The sequence below is a fragment of the Elephas maximus genome, chromosome 23 (genome assembly GCF_024166365.1).
Source record: "Elephas maximus indicus isolate mEleMax1 chromosome 23, mEleMax1 primary haplotype, whole genome shotgun sequence".
NCBI classification, from domain to species: domain Eukaryota; kingdom Metazoa; phylum Chordata; class Mammalia; order Proboscidea; family Elephantidae; genus Elephas; species Elephas maximus.
In genome coordinates, this window is record NC_064841.1 from 56,830,224 (window position 1) to 56,845,486 (window position 15,263).

General features: G+C 44.2%; 1 protein-coding gene across 1 annotated transcript in view; it reads left to right on the plus strand.

The window, feature by feature from the left end:
• ATP8A2 (ATPase phospholipid transporting 8A2) overlaps positions 1-15,263 on the plus strand; it is a 705,555-nt gene that overhangs the window by 127,680 nt on the left and 562,612 nt on the right. The window contains exon 2 of the mRNA XM_049867411.1: positions 11,636-11,780. Within this exon, the coding sequence (XP_049723368.1) occupies positions 11,636-11,780 (145 nt within the window). The remainder of the gene's footprint in view (positions 1-11,635; positions 11,781-15,263) is intronic.

Here is a 15,263-nt window from a genome sequence, read left to right on the forward strand (position 1 = left end):
AGCAGAGAAGAAGAACTCAGCTCATGGAGCTTACATTGTAGGGGGGTAACCAAAAAATATTTTCCACTGAGTTGCCTCCGACTTACGGTGACCCCACGTGTGTCAGAGCAGAACTGTGTATTACATATAAACTTATAGATATATTTTAATACATATATATATACATATTACTAACTATAATATGTACAAAAAAAAAAAAAAAAAACTCCTAAAAATCAGATGGTTGTAAGTCTGGTTCATTGTTACTTGAATATGTCATAAGTTGGGAATACTTGTATATGCTATGGTCAGGTGAGCCCTGGTGGCAAAATGGTTAAGTGCTTGGCTGCTAACCGTTGGCTGTTCAAACCCACCCAGTGGCTCTGCAGAAGAAAGAACTGATGATCAGCTCCTGTAAAGGTTACAGCCTAGAAAACCTATTGGGCAGTTTTATTCTTTCACATGGGGTTGTTATAAGTTGAAAATTGACTTGACGGCACACAACAGCAACAATGCGATAGTCAAGATGATGTTTCCAGTCTTCAGCCTTACTCCCTGCCTCAGGGGTTTGTTCTCTGTCCCTGGGTCCAGGCTTGCCTGTCTTCCCAGCAGACAGTCCAAGGTCGACCCAGCAAAGCAGTACGAGGCTCTCTGTTCCACTAAGTGACTCCAAAGTTTACTGCAACTCAGTTTTCTTGTGTGAGAGGTGTGGGACTTTTAAGTTGTTCATTGGCTGGAACTCTGAACTTCGCACAAGTGTGAGGGAGTCTGTTGAGAGGTTGTGTTACCAATGAGGAAGAGAAAACAAAGCGGGGCAAGTAAGCGTAGCAATCAGCTATGGATCCTTCTTGGCAGAGATAACTACTAGTACATGAGCGATGGAAAGTGTAGGGGGCCAGGGTCCCAGCTGGGGCCTTCTGTGTCTGCTGTCTCCTGCTGTCTTTGGCTCCAGATGGGAACTGGAAACTCTCTGGTGACAGGAACGTGCTTTTATATTGGAGTAAGGATGTGTATGGTGACCCCATGTGTGTCAGCGTAGAATTGTGCTCCACAAGGTTTTCAGTGGTTGATTTTTCAGAAGCAGATCACCAGGCCTTTCTTCCAAGGCACCTCTGGGTGAACTTGAACCTCCAACCTTTTGGTTAAGAGCTGAGTGTGTTTGCATTCAGGGTTTGCACTACCCAGGGTTGCCATGAGTCGGTGTTGACTCAACAGATGTGTATGTAGAAGGGGTACAGACAGGTGACACCTTTCTACAAGGACTACAGTCACAGTAGGGTAAAGTGCTATTTAAGAGGGTATCCACCCCGGTGTAAGTGAGGCTGGAAGGGGTGCTTCAGTGGAGCTGTGAAAGATAGATGAGTTAGCCAGGTGAAGAAAGAAATAGGGGCCAAATGCAGAGAAAAAGAACTGCAGAGAAACAGAACTTAGTTCATTTAGGAACTGCAAGTGGTCCCGTAGCCCAGACATTTGAGTGATGGTAAAAGCAGTAAGAGATGAGGCAGAAAAAGGAGGCATTTGAATCTGAGCGACAACCTTATACATCCTGGGTAAAAGGTACTGCATGATTTTTAAGTCAAATACCTCTACTCATGAAGTTTAGAGTTAATACATAAAAAACTATGCGTTTGAAAAGCATTTGTGCTTTATTTGCCATTTTCTTAAGAAATGAGTCTTCAAATGAATTCAAATAATCTCATTGCCCACTCCCCCAACCTGCTTTTGCATTTGGATCTAACGTGAGTGCTTTCCATGTGGCTAAGGCCTAAAAGATCAATAATTAAATTATTTCTTCCAGGGACGTGTATTTCTAATACAGGTCTCACTGAGCATTTGAATAAGGAGCAGTGGTGTTTTGGTGGTAGAATCCTTACCTTTCATTCAGGAGACTGGGTTCGATTCCCGGCCAATGCACCTGTCTGTCAGCGGAGACTTCTGTGTCACTACGATGTTGAACAGATTTCAATGGCGCTTTCAGACTAAGACAGACCAGGAAGAAACGCCTGGTGGTCTACTTTTGAAATCGGCCAGTGAAAATACTACAGATCACAATGGCCCAATCCACAGCTGATCGGGGATGGTATGACATTTTGTTTGGTTGTACCTGGGGTCGCCAGGAAATGGAGCTGCCCCAGTGGTGGTTAACAACCATGGCATTCGAAGACTTTGCTGGTGCCTTTACCTTTGTGTTTCTTGGGCTGCACACTTAGTGCAATGTGTTACTTTGAGGTAAATTCTATGGCCTTTTCACTTCTGGTGCTCTGTCCTCTGTCGTGGAGTTCCTGGGTGGTGCAAACGGTTAAGTGCTTGACAGTGACAGTTCAAACCCACCCAAGCACTTGAAAATGTTTATCTAATAGAAAAAATAAACTCCAGTCGTCCTTTTAGTCCAACTCCCGGTGGCCCCACATGTGTCAGAGTAGAACTATGTTCCATAGGGCTTTCAGTGACTGATGTTTTGGAAGTAGATTACCAGGACTTTCTTCATCGGCACCTCTGGGTAGACTTGAACCTCCAACCTTTCAGTTAGCAGTCAAGTGCGTTAACTGGCTGCAAACCACCCAGGGATTCCAAGCAAAGTCTAGGGAGTGACATTCTAGGCAGAAGAAAAGACGTGTACCAAGTCTCTGGAGAGGGAACAAAGTTGATGTCTTTGTTGAGGAATGGTGAGAAGGCCTCTTTGGGTGGGGCTTCATGAGCAAAGGTCAGGGGATACAATGATGCTAGAGAGATGGGCTGACCAGACGCCATGAATCCATACACCTTTGGCCAAGGCACTGTGGGTCTTCAAAATGCTTAGGACAGGCAAACCAACGCTACACAGAGTCCGCACCTCCCTAGGATTAACTGCTCAAAAACTGCTTTCATGTGCATTGAGCTGGCAATGGGATTTTAAAGTTGGTGTCCCTAACTTGAACCCAGTTTGAGGTCCTAGGAGCAACGAAGAATACCTTTCCTAGTAACATAGGGATTTGCTATAGAAAAGTCATTGGATTTGTACTTTCAGCCTCAGCCAATCTAGCTAATTTAGAACAATCCTCTGAACTGGGTTTGTGCAACATAACTCTTCTTTTTTTATTTTTATATATGACACATATTTCCTTAAGAGCACATTTATTTTGTCTTGACTTAATTTGCATGATCTTTCTTAATATATGTAAGGTATAAAATGGGTTTCGAGGAACAGAAGCCCAATTTGTATTGCTGTACTTACTGGAAACAGGTCTTCAAATTACTGTGGCTCAACTTTGAACCATCACTTGGGAGCCAACGAAGTTGTAAATAAGGTATCACCAGCATGCGCCTCCCTCTGCTCATAGCTTTTACCGTTCTGTTCTTTCTGCGCAAACAAAATCATACTCATTCTTGAAGGTCTAGTTCAAATACTTCCTTAATGAGTTTCCACTGTTGGTTTTTTTGGCCCTATTTGAGGCTGGAAGCCATCTTTGTCCTCTGAATTCCCACATTTCTTGGCCTCTTGAACATATCATTGTTCTTTCTATTGCCTCTACTGGAACGTAAGCTCCTGTCTTAAACTTTGTACCTCTCCCTTCCCAGTGCCTAAGAAAATGCCTTCTATTATAGTAGGAGGTGCTCAAAAAGTATTTGAATGACTTCAGCACCCAACAATATTTTAAGTTATGAATATCCCACGGCCTATTATTTCCCTTCCCATTGTCTCTATCTCTGCAAAAAAGAGAATCCAGTTAGTATTTGCAGGAGTAAAAATTTCCGATCTGTCAATGTCACTTTGCTTTGTGTTTATTTCTTTTGAATTCTTGGGTAGAAATGTATCACAGATGCTATATTTGGAAGAGATATGGTTTGTGCAAAGTGGGGTCTTGAAAAGGCCTCCACAGTGTGTCTGCCAAGGCTGGAATAATCACGTTTTGCATTTGCACAGCATTTTCATTGTGTTTGCTTGATTAAGAGAAATAATCAGCCCAAGTGTTTCCCTGTTGCTGGGCTGCTTTGCTGTGTCCATGTTCTGAGGATTAGGGATATCTCTGTAAATATGGCGAGTGAAGTTGAAACTCTTGGGAAGGGTTGTGCACGTGTGTGTGTGTGTGTGTGTGTGTGTGTGTGTCTCGTGAAAGAGTTCTATGATGACTGCACTCTTTTCCTAGAAATTTATCTGGAAGCAAAGAGCAAACTCCCCTTACATGCTTTTCAAGCTCATAAACCATTATGAAAAAGACAAAAACTAACTTCTTATCGTATGTAATAGAAATTTGAAGAGCTAGGTTTGCTGGGAATTTTATGCCAGGTCATGTTGACATGTTGTTGTTGTAAGCTACCATCGAGTCGGCCCCTGACTCATAATGACCGCCTCTACAACGAGATTGGACCATTTTGGTCCATAGGGTTTTCACTGGCTGATTTTCACAAGCAGATTGCCAGGCCTTTCTTCCTAGTCCATCTTAGTCTGGAAGCTCTGCTGAAACTTGTTCAGCATCATAAGGACACACAAGCCTTCAATGACAGATGGGTGGTGGCTGTGCTTGAGGTGCATAGAAAAAACTTAAACTCATTAGTTTGTATCCCCGAGGTGGGAGCTGGGATATAATCAGGTTGTTAACTGTCAAAGAACTTAATTTATATAAGGGGTCAGCAAACTATGGCCTATGGGTCAGATCTGGTTTGTGAACTGAGTGTTTTTTACATTTTAAACAATTTTGTGTTAAAAAAAAAAAAAGATCAATATATAACAGAAACCATATGTGGTACACAAGCCTAAAATGTGTACTATCTGTCCCTTTATCTAAAAAGTTTGCTGGGACATGGTTTAAATAAACAATTTCTGTTTCACAGATGGAGAAACTAAGGTTCAGCGGATAGCCTGACTTGTCGCAGAATTGGAAGAACTGGATTCGAGTTTTGGTGTATCTGGCTTCCAATCCTATCTTCCATTGGAGCCAGTGTGGTTTTGTGATTCTCTATAGGTTTCCCTTTTGGCTCTGCCATTCTAGAGTTCACACCACAATGTCCAAGCCAGTCTGACTCTACCGCTACTTCTCTTTTCTCTATGTAACTAGCAAAGAGCTACTAAGAGGGGCACAGCCATAAAGGTTAACAACCTTACTGGGCTTCTGACTTAGGGCGTTTCTTTCCCAAGAGCCTGTAGTCTAAGATAGCCAAACTTCTTTGTAAGGGAAATTGATTAGATGGGTCATGAGTATCTGCTGGAGTTTTGAACGTTTGATTTGACTTAAGGGCAAAAGTACTGCAGTTCAAAGTCATAAGACAACATCATTTTGTTTCTGTGATAAGACAATAAAATGTGTAGTAATACCATGCTTTATAGCCCCTGGGTGGGACAGTTAACTCACTGGGCTGCTAACCAAAAGTTTGGAGGTTCAAGTCCTCTCAGAAGTACCTCAGAAGAGAGACCTGGCAATCTCTTCTGAAAAATCAGCCATTGAATACCACATGGAGCACAGTTCTACTCTGACACACGTGGGGTCGCCATGAGTTGGAGCTGACTCGAACAGCAACTGGCTTCATAATATGCTTTACGCTAACTCTCCTTTTGTGTTTAATTCCTTGTTTGACGTTCTTAACTCCCTGGACCTATTTAGTTTATTCTAAACTAAAATAATATTCATTATTTTATTTTAAAAAATTATTTGGGTTTTTCATTTTCTTTCCAAAAATGAACTCCATGGAATTATTTAATGGAATGAATGGAAATGAAGTGTTGTCCTCATTGCTATCAGTTCTCCTGCCAGTGGGGGGGCGGGGGTCAGTGTCCATCTGTCATTGTCTCTGCTTCCTAACCCATGGCTGCCACATTCTTGTCACCACAGGCCAGGGCGTGTGAGGGAAATGAGAGGAGTATGGGCCACTCAGTAAGGTGAAAATCCTGCAGTAGCAGCGACTGGAACAAAGTGAGTGGAGAAGAGATTAGCAGGAGGGCTGGAGCCACGGGTGGCTGAGGCCCGGGGGAGAGGTGGGATGGAGGTCGTGCTGGGAGGTGGGAGTTGCTGACGGTGCTGGGACAGCTTGCGCATGTGTTCCTCTCCTTTAAACTCCTCTCATCCCTCTGGGGGGCACGGGCATAGATACTGTAATTAGTCTGCCCCTCTTCTGCCCCTTCCCCAGCTCTTCACTTTTCCTCTCATGACAGTTCCTCCTGGGCATTCTCAGCCATCTTTCTCTGTTTCTTAATTCCGTTCTTTCTCCAATCCGGGGTGAAACCCTAAGGGAGGAAGAAGACAGGGCTGCTTATTTCTTTCACCAACCACCTTCTAGTTCCTGTGTTTCTTCTAAACCAATGGCCCAGATGCTGCCATGCACGGTTTCTTCAGTTCCACGTGGCCTTCCTCTGTCTGGCTGTGGCCGACCCCTGGGGCTCCTCAGTGTGGTCTATAAGTGAACAGGTATCTGCCCCTCCTCTTTAAGCTGACCTGCTCGTCGATTTTAGAGGGTAAAATAGACCCTCTGTGTGATCCCATACTGTACTGGTTGGGATTCGTGGCCATGGAACCCAAAGACCCCGAAGTAGCTGGGATCTAAGAGGGGGCTAGATCTAGGACTAAAACACCTGTCAGGACAGTCTCTGTTGCTCTCCAATTGCCTGCTTCATTCTTATCTCAAAAGACCTTCATTGTCAGCTGTCAGCTTTCCAGTACACCTGGTAGATGGAAGATGGCCATCCCATAGACCTGGGTATGTATGTTAGCAGTCTAGCCACATGTGGAGACTGTCCTCTCTAGGTGCCATGTCAAAATTCCCATATGAGAGGTTTTGAGTGGCCCAACATCAATCAAGTAACCATCTCTGGTCCAAACAGCTATGACCAGTGTTGGGATCACATAGCACAGACATGCATGCTGCCCTTATGTGGGAGGGGAAGGAGTCCATATCCAGAGAAAGGAAAAGTCATTGGTTCCTTGACTGGGTGGGCACCTTCAAAAGATACCCACTATATTGTTGTTGTGTGCCATCAAGTCGATTCCAACTCATAGTGACCCTATAGGACAGAACAGAACTGCCCCATAGGGTTTCCTAGGCTGCGATCTTCGTGGAAGCATATCACCAGGCCTTTCTCTCACAATGCAGCTGGATGGTTTGAACCTTTCAGTTAACAGCTGAGCACTTAACCATTGCACCGCCATATATTTACAGACTGCCTACTGTGTGCTAGGCACTACTCAGTGTGCTGGGGTGGAGCAGTGACTAAGTCCCTGCCCTAATGGCCTTGGCCGTCAGATGCCTTGTCTGCATTTTCACATCAGAGTGGGCAGATCTAGTGCTTGTCAATTTGCCTATTCTTGCTTCTCTTTATTCTCTCCTTTTGCTTCGGTTTCTTTCTCAACTAACATATTTTTATTGAACTCACACTATCTGCTGACACTGCTGGGTTTCATGGGAAGTTGTAAGCATATGCTCTCATTTTGTGTAGTGGTATTTGCAAAATGCATTAACTCAGGATTTGTCTCATGAGCCTGAAATTGAAGCCTTAGTCATAATGTGTTTTGCTATATATGGTAGTGTGATTTCCTAAGGCAATCCATTTTCAACAAATGTTTGTTATTTGGAAAATATTATATATACTTTTTTCTGCTAAGCAGTGTTATGTTAGGATGAGGTCACTGAGGTAGGAGGAAGTTATTTGAGTCTTAGGGGGAAACGGTAACTACTTCGACCTAGTAGGAAGTTTCCAGGTCTGGTCCTGTTGTATAGAAAGATGAGCTGGTCTGATGAAGGCCAAGTTCTTGACTGAATTAAGTGAAATAACATCTCTCTCACTACTTGTTTGTGTCAATTATATTTTTCCCCAATATTTGTTATCTAACATTTAAATTCTTCTTTGGAAAAATTGTTGTTTTCCCTCACTTGTATCAGTGATGCTTTCTTTTTGGTCTCAGTCTGCTCGTCTTCTAACTCTAGTTACCCAGCCTTTCCTGGCCTGCCTGTTCAACCTGGAAAAAGTCTTGCAGAGTTTTCTTTTGAGATGTTTCTCACATTTGTGCTTTTCTCCATTCTCCTCTGAATTCATGCTTTTCTACCCACTACTACATTGTAGAATTAATGTCCTCCCTGGTCTGCTTATCTTCAGATCTTTCCTCTTCTTGTTCCTACTTGAACGTTACTGCCAGCCCCACTTCTCTCTTGCCTGGAGGACACCTTCTGTGGTCCCTGTGACCTTCAGGACGAAGGGCAAGCTTCTTTGCCTGGCTTTAAAGTCATTCACGGTCTGGCCACAAGTTACCTTTCTGAGCTTCATTTCTACCCTTCCTCAATTTGGACCCTCACTGCCAATTTTTTTTTTTTTTTTTTTTAATTTGGCCCCTGATACAATTTTGTCTGTTTGGAACTTTGCTTAAGTTCTCGCCCTTACCTAGAACATACTTCCCTTTCTTCCTGCTTTATGCCTGTTCTCAAAGTTTGTTCTGTCCATGTCCCACCCCAAGAACAAAGAGACTGTTGGCCCCGGGCCTTGCTTAGTGTCTTCAAGCTATTCTTTATCACTTAGTCACAGCTGTCACCCACTGGTATGTAATTGTGGTTCTGCCTTAGCCCCTTAAACTAATCAACATTTTTGAGGGCAGTAGCCATATCTTTTATTTTCGTCTTCCCGGCAGTATCTAACAAGTGTTTCTCAACTCTGGCTGCCCAGTAGTATCACTTCCTGTTGTTGTTAGCTGCCGCTGAGTCTGTCCCAACTTACGGCTACCCCATGCCCAATGGAACGAGATGCTTCCTGGTCCTAAGCCATCTCCATGATTGGTTAAATAGCAGACCACTGTGATCCACGGGGTTCGTATGTGCTGATTCTTGGAAGTAGATTACCAGGCCTTTCTTCCTAGTCCATCTTAGTCTGGAAGCTCCTGCTGAAACCTGTTCCGCATCATAGCAACACGCAAACCTCCACTGACAGATAGGTGGTGGTAGCACATGAGGCGCACTGGCCGGGCATTGAACCTGGGTCTCCCACATGGATGGCGAGAATTCTACCACTGAACCACTGTTGCCTTAAGGAGCTTTAAAAAAGAAAAAGAAGCGAGAATCTGTGAGGATGGGGCTGAGGCTGAAAGCTCCCTTGGTGATGATAATGCACAGCCGGAGTGGAGAACTACTCACTGAACACAACACAGGCAATGAAGTATTTCTGACTGCATAGTGTGTGTACTTTGAGCCCTTTGTGCATATCATTACCTTTCTGCTGAGAGAATTCAAAGAGTCCTTTTATAAGACTTGAGTAAAAATGACTAGTTCGACCAGCAAATATGACTGCCAGTGACGTGCCAGGCACTGTTCCAGGGGGTGAGGTCACTACAGGGACCAGGGAGCCCTGCTGTCCCAGGGCTTGGGTGCAGGAGCACAGAGAATAAGCAAATACTGCCAGGTAAGGATGAAAAAGGCAAAGGCAGGTAAGAGGGCAGAAAGAAAAGCAGTTCTTTTATCTATGCTTCTTTACAACATATTTTTTCTCTGCCTTAACTCAGTATGTGCTTTTTAAATCTAGTCCTATGTGACCAAAGTCAGGGCGCCCGAGCTTGCTGGCTAGCAAGACTTGCAGTCGAGTTTCTTGTTCTCTACTGCCTCTTACTGATAAAGAGAGAACAGAGCTTAATTGGCCTAATACCGTGTTTAGTTCTTCTGTTCTACCTTCTAGTTCATTGCGTAGTCCTGGGGTCTTAAAAACTTGCAAGTGGCCACCCAAGGCACAACAATTGTTCTTCATTCACCTGGAGCATCAGTGGAAGAAGGAGAGTCAGGAATAGGAGGAGGATATAGAATGTGTGGCTAACCGCCTCCATGAACAACATTCTCCTTTGCACCAGACCCGGAGAGCTGGATGGTGCCTGGCTACCATTACTTGACATTCTGCTCAGAGATTCCACAGATGAATCCTGATCAATCCCAATCAAAAGGGGAAAATGCAGAGCAGAATTTCAAATCTTCATGACCTCTAGACTTTTCTGGAACCACAGAGGGCAGATGAACCCCTGAAACTATTGCCCTGAGGTAATCTTTAAACCTTAAATGAAAAATAACCCCTGAAGGCTTCTTAAAGCCAAATAAGAGTTTAGCATAATTAGTAAAAATGTCTGCCTGGAGCATTATGCTCTTTTAAGTACTGTCTATATGGGATCACGTTGACAAGGGCAACTCGAAAGGTTAGATAGGAGCCTTAGGGAGCAGTGAGATTATGTTAATAAGGGAGGAACAACGCAGAAAAGGCGGGCGAAAATGGGTACACAACTTGAAGAAGGTAATCAGTGTCGCTAAATTGTACGTGTATAAACTTGGATGGGTGTATGTTTTGCTGTGCATATTCTCAACAACAAAGTAAATAAAATTAAAAAGAAAAAGAGAGAGTGAGACAGAACCATATCCTGTGGAGCAAGAGGGATCCCAGAGAACAGGAGGCCGGAGGGCGCAGGGAGGGCAGGGACCAGCTGAGGGCTCCTATGCCTGCACCCATCTGGGTGCCCTCATCTGAGTAAGATGTGAGGCCTTAGCCCATGGAGGCTTCATCCTTCCCTCAGGTTCAGAGTGGCTTGTCCGCTCTAAAGTACTAATTTCGGTTTTGGTTGTAGTCCACCACTTAGGATGAGGATTATGAGCCTTCCCATCACTTTAAAAAGATGGCATACTTACATAGCCAGAATGTCCTCCTTCCAAATGTTTCTCTGTGTCAGCAAGCAGTGTTCTTTGCAGCTGGGAGCTGGATGCTTGCTTCGAGGAGAATCTGTTTCTTAAATGACATGCCACAGGGCTTGCATTTCTTGGATGGGTGGAAAAAAGCATAACATATTGGAGCAAATGTATATTTAAGGAGAAAAGGTGAGTTTCATCTGTAGGACGTTCAATTTTTTGTGATCCTTTACCTCAGAAGCCCCTCTGCAAGGTCAGTTCTCAAAGAGGGTGTCCCTGATCTAATGAGGAATGCTGCCTTGTAGTTGGTGACGTGGTTCCGCACCCCTGCACGACTCTGTCTCTTTCTCTCTCTCTGAGTGTAACAGTTTCTGTACTGGGTATATCAGTGTCCATGAGGACACCTCCATCAGCAAAGGTTATGGGGAGGGTTAGCTCACGGAGAGAGGTTTGTGTGGTAACCTCAGTAACTTCAGCAGTGACAGGAAAGAGCATGCATTGGCCATAAATTGGAATTTCACTTCAGGTTGCCAGGCACATTAGGGAAGTCTGTTCAAGCTTTGGCATTGTGGCTTTAGAGCGTTAATTCGTGAAGCCGAGCACAAGATGTGCGCCCAGCATCCCTTTCTGCAGTGCGTGAACCAGGGCGCATTCCCGCCACTATCATCGGTCTGCTCCTGAGAACCATCGAGGAAGCCGAGCGGACCTGCTTCCCGAGCACGGTCCCTCTGCCCCTCCGCCCTGCACGAGCTGCTCCTCCGCACCCTGCCCGCCCCTCGCGCGTGCGCACGCAGCCTCCCAGGTGGGGAGCCGCGGCCAGGCTCGTGGGCGCGCAGGGAGGTGCCCGGGGACGGGGCGGGACGGGGCGGGACGGGGCGGGGCCGGGCGCTGCCACCAAGTCTCAGGGGAGCGAAGGTACTAAGGCGGGACCGTGCGGGTGCCCAAGCATCCTCCCTAGCGGGGCTCCGCCCGAGAGCGCGCCGCTGCCTCCAGCTAGCGGCTGACTTCTTTTGTGTGTTGTTTTCTGCCCCGCGCCTGGTCTCTGCAGGACCTGTCTGTTCTTCTTCGGGCTACAAGAAGGCAGATGATGAGATGTCCCGGGCCACGTCTGCTGCAGACCAGCTGGACACACCAGCCCGCACCATTTACCTCAACCAAGCGCATCTCAACAAATTCCGTGACAACCGGATCAGGTAGGGGAAGGCGGCGGAGAGAGGGCGGAAGCAGGGGAGTCACAGTTGGGATGGTAGTGCGTTTCCAGTTGTCATCTTCCCACGTATCTATCCAGCCCGCGCCCATCTACATCCTCCAGCCCCTCCTCCCCGCCTTCTCTCCTTTAAAGCCTTCCAGTGTTTCCTCGGCTTCCAATGGGGTCAAGCGAATACAGCCTTCACCTTTCTTTCCCTCTTACCTGTTCACTGCCCAGCCTGTCCCCTAACCCTTATGTTCACTGACAAAAGTCAAGTCTCTTATCGTTTCATGCCTTGGCTCACTGCCAGAAATTCCCTTTAGTCTGGTTTAAGCCCAAATTGATAACACTCCTTAGCAATTTGTAGAGTGTAATGTAGGGAAGTGCTTTATACCAAATCCCACAGATCAGAGCTCTGAGTGGCCCACAGCTTTTGTTAAGAGGTCTTTATTTGCTGGGAAACTTTGCCTCTGTAGAAACGGAGTTAGCAGAAAGATGGACCGGAGCGAACATTTAAGTGTCTTCTTTTTGCTGGCCACTATGACAGATGCTTTTACTCTGCTAGCTTAATGAATTTTCATAAGCTCTTTTTCCTGGAGAAAGCAATGTTGCCTCCAAATCAGGAAATGGAGATACAAAGCTGTTGAGGAATGTACCTATAAGCGATAAATGGCTGAACCAGAAGTGGACCCAGGCCAGTCTGACTATTGTATTAAGCCCAAATTCTCTGCCGTGCAACACTAGCTCTTTAAGTGTTGTTATTAGGACGTTTTCAAATTTCATTAAACTTTCAGGCTTGGACAACTTTCTGTCTGGGAGTGTCTTCAGGTGATGTAGTGCCGGGAGCTGCAGAGAACACTGCCGAGGTGCAGAGCGGTTAAGTGGTTGGCCAGGTGACACTGGTTAGTGGTTATGGGCAAACCTGGATTCTGAGGCAGGGCTCTGTCTTGCAAGCTCTGGCCAAAACTTTGTAGTTGTTGTATATTTCAGTATTCCACTACAGCATTAGCATTTGTGCAGGCTGCTGAGCCTGGCATCTTTATTTAGAAAGGGCTCTGACTGTTGTATTGCAGTTTGATAGAATTTAGGGTAGAACAACAGTGTGTGTTATGTGGAGGTGATACCTTCATTTATTCAGGGACTGTTAGATTACCCTAGCTTTATTTTGGGCTTTAAGAATGACCATCTGGGAATAAGGATAGCTGGGGCCATTCCAGAGGGAGTGACCCCGTTTTAAGATATTCATCACCACGAGGAATTACCACTTCACACTGACTAGAATGGCTCTGATCAAAAGACAAGTGGTGGTGAGAGTGTGGAGAAATCAGAACCCTCATATGCTGTTGGTGGGAATGTAAAATGGTCCAGCTGCTGTGGAAACAGCCTGGCAGTTCCTCAGAAGGTTAAACACAGAGTTACCATATGACCCAGGATCCACTCCTGGGTATATGCCCAAGAGAGATGGAAGGATGTTCATACCAGCATTATTCATAATAGTAAAAAAGTGGAAACAACCCAAATGTCCACCAAGTGAATGGATAAATAAATATTGCTTGGCCATTAAAAGTAATGAAGTCCTGGTACACGCTTCAACAACATGAAAACATTCTGATAAGTAAAAGAAGACAGATACAAAAGATCACATACATTATGATTCCATCTATATGAAATGTCCAGAACAGGCACATCTATTGAGACAGAAAGTAGATTAGTGATTGTGGTGGTGGTGGGGAGGGGGGGTGGGAAATGGGGCTTGACTGTTAATGTATATGAGGTTTGTTTTTGGGGTGATGGAAAATGTTCTAAAATTGATTGATGGTGGTGATTGCACGATTCTGTGAATGTACTAACAACCATTGAATTGTAAACTTTAAATGAATGAATTGTGTGGTTTGTGAATTGTATCTCTATCAAGCTGTCATTTAAAAAAATACAGAGCACCTCTGGAGTCCTGCAATGCTAATACGGTTCCATTATCCATACCTCCTCATATGTGTTTCTGTTGAATTTTTTAAAAAAGGTAAAAATTATAAGGTAACAGGAATTGAAGAGTTACTTTTCTTTCTAAACTTTAATATGTTTTCAAGTAGTATTTTTGCCTAGTTCCTGTTAGTTCCTTTCATGTTGGTACCATTCAGGCATGCGTAAAGCCTGAAGAATGAAATAGGGGTCTTTTGTTTTTCTCTAAATTCTCTAGTTTCTGTGGAAGGTACAGATTTTTAAGAGCCATGGTAATGGGCCTTACTACCTATTCTGTAGTCATGAGTCAAAGCTGACTTTTGAGACTGATTGTGTTATCTGCCAGCTAGATTTCAAGTGGCTACCTCTTGTAGACTTTCATTTGTACTTTCCTTGGGAAGTAGAGATGCACAGTGAGTTGGCTAGGAATGAAGCAGGCAGATACCACCTATGCCCTCTATTTAAAGCTTTATCTAAGTGTATTGGAGCCTGGTTGCACAGTGGTTAAGCACTCGGCTGCTAAATGAAAGGTCAGCAGTATGAATTCATCAGCCGCACAGCACGAGAAAGCTATGGCAGTCTGCTCCTGTAAAGATTATAGCCTTGGAAACCCTATGGGGTAGTTCTGCTCTGTCCTATAGGGTCACTATGAGCTGAAATCGACTCCATGGGAGTGGGTTTTTTTTTTTCTTCTTCTTTAAATAAGTGTATTACCAATGATCATGAAGATGGCACAGGACCAGGCAACTATTTTAAATACATATAATAGGTCTGCTATACATAGAGTCGCTATGAGTCAGACCCAACTTGACCACAACTAACAATAACATAAGTGTATACTGGTAGTTTAATTAGTGAATTATATTAGATACTAAAATTTGTAAAGTTTTTGAGTTCATGGCTTGTACAATGAGCATAAGTTTCAGAATATGGTGGATAAGGTCTTAGAAATTAAAACGTGGCCCTTGATGTACTATAAAATGGCCTTGTGAGTAGTTGGTTTACCTTGACTGTGTATTTTAATAGGAATTACTAATGGTTACCAGTGACTTGTAGTTCATAAAATAATTTATTATAAAACTTATTAGGATTATAATTTAAGGATTTTACAAAATGTTGAGCACATTATTTTAGTACTTTAATGTTACTGAAGTCAAGTTTTAGAAAAAAGATATTTTATAAGGCTTTTTTATCTTGGCCATGAATGTTTGCTGAAAGTTGATAAGGATAGTCAAAGGAATATTTTTTAAAAACAGAGTTGAAACAGATTTGTTGTTTTAATGTATTTTTTCTTGAGAATAGGTTAATGGTTTATTTTAGAGGCAGTGGTATGGGGTATCTATCCCGGATTGTTTGCTTCTAAATCGGAATTTCTGGAAAGGAGGGACCACATGGGGGCAGTGGGGCTCATGCCAAGTTATGGAATCGGTGGTGTCTGACTTTGTTGAAGGCTATATGGCTCAGGAGGCTGGATGTCTCTAGAACAGCATTTTCTGACTTCAGTGGAGCTTCCAGACTAAGACAGACT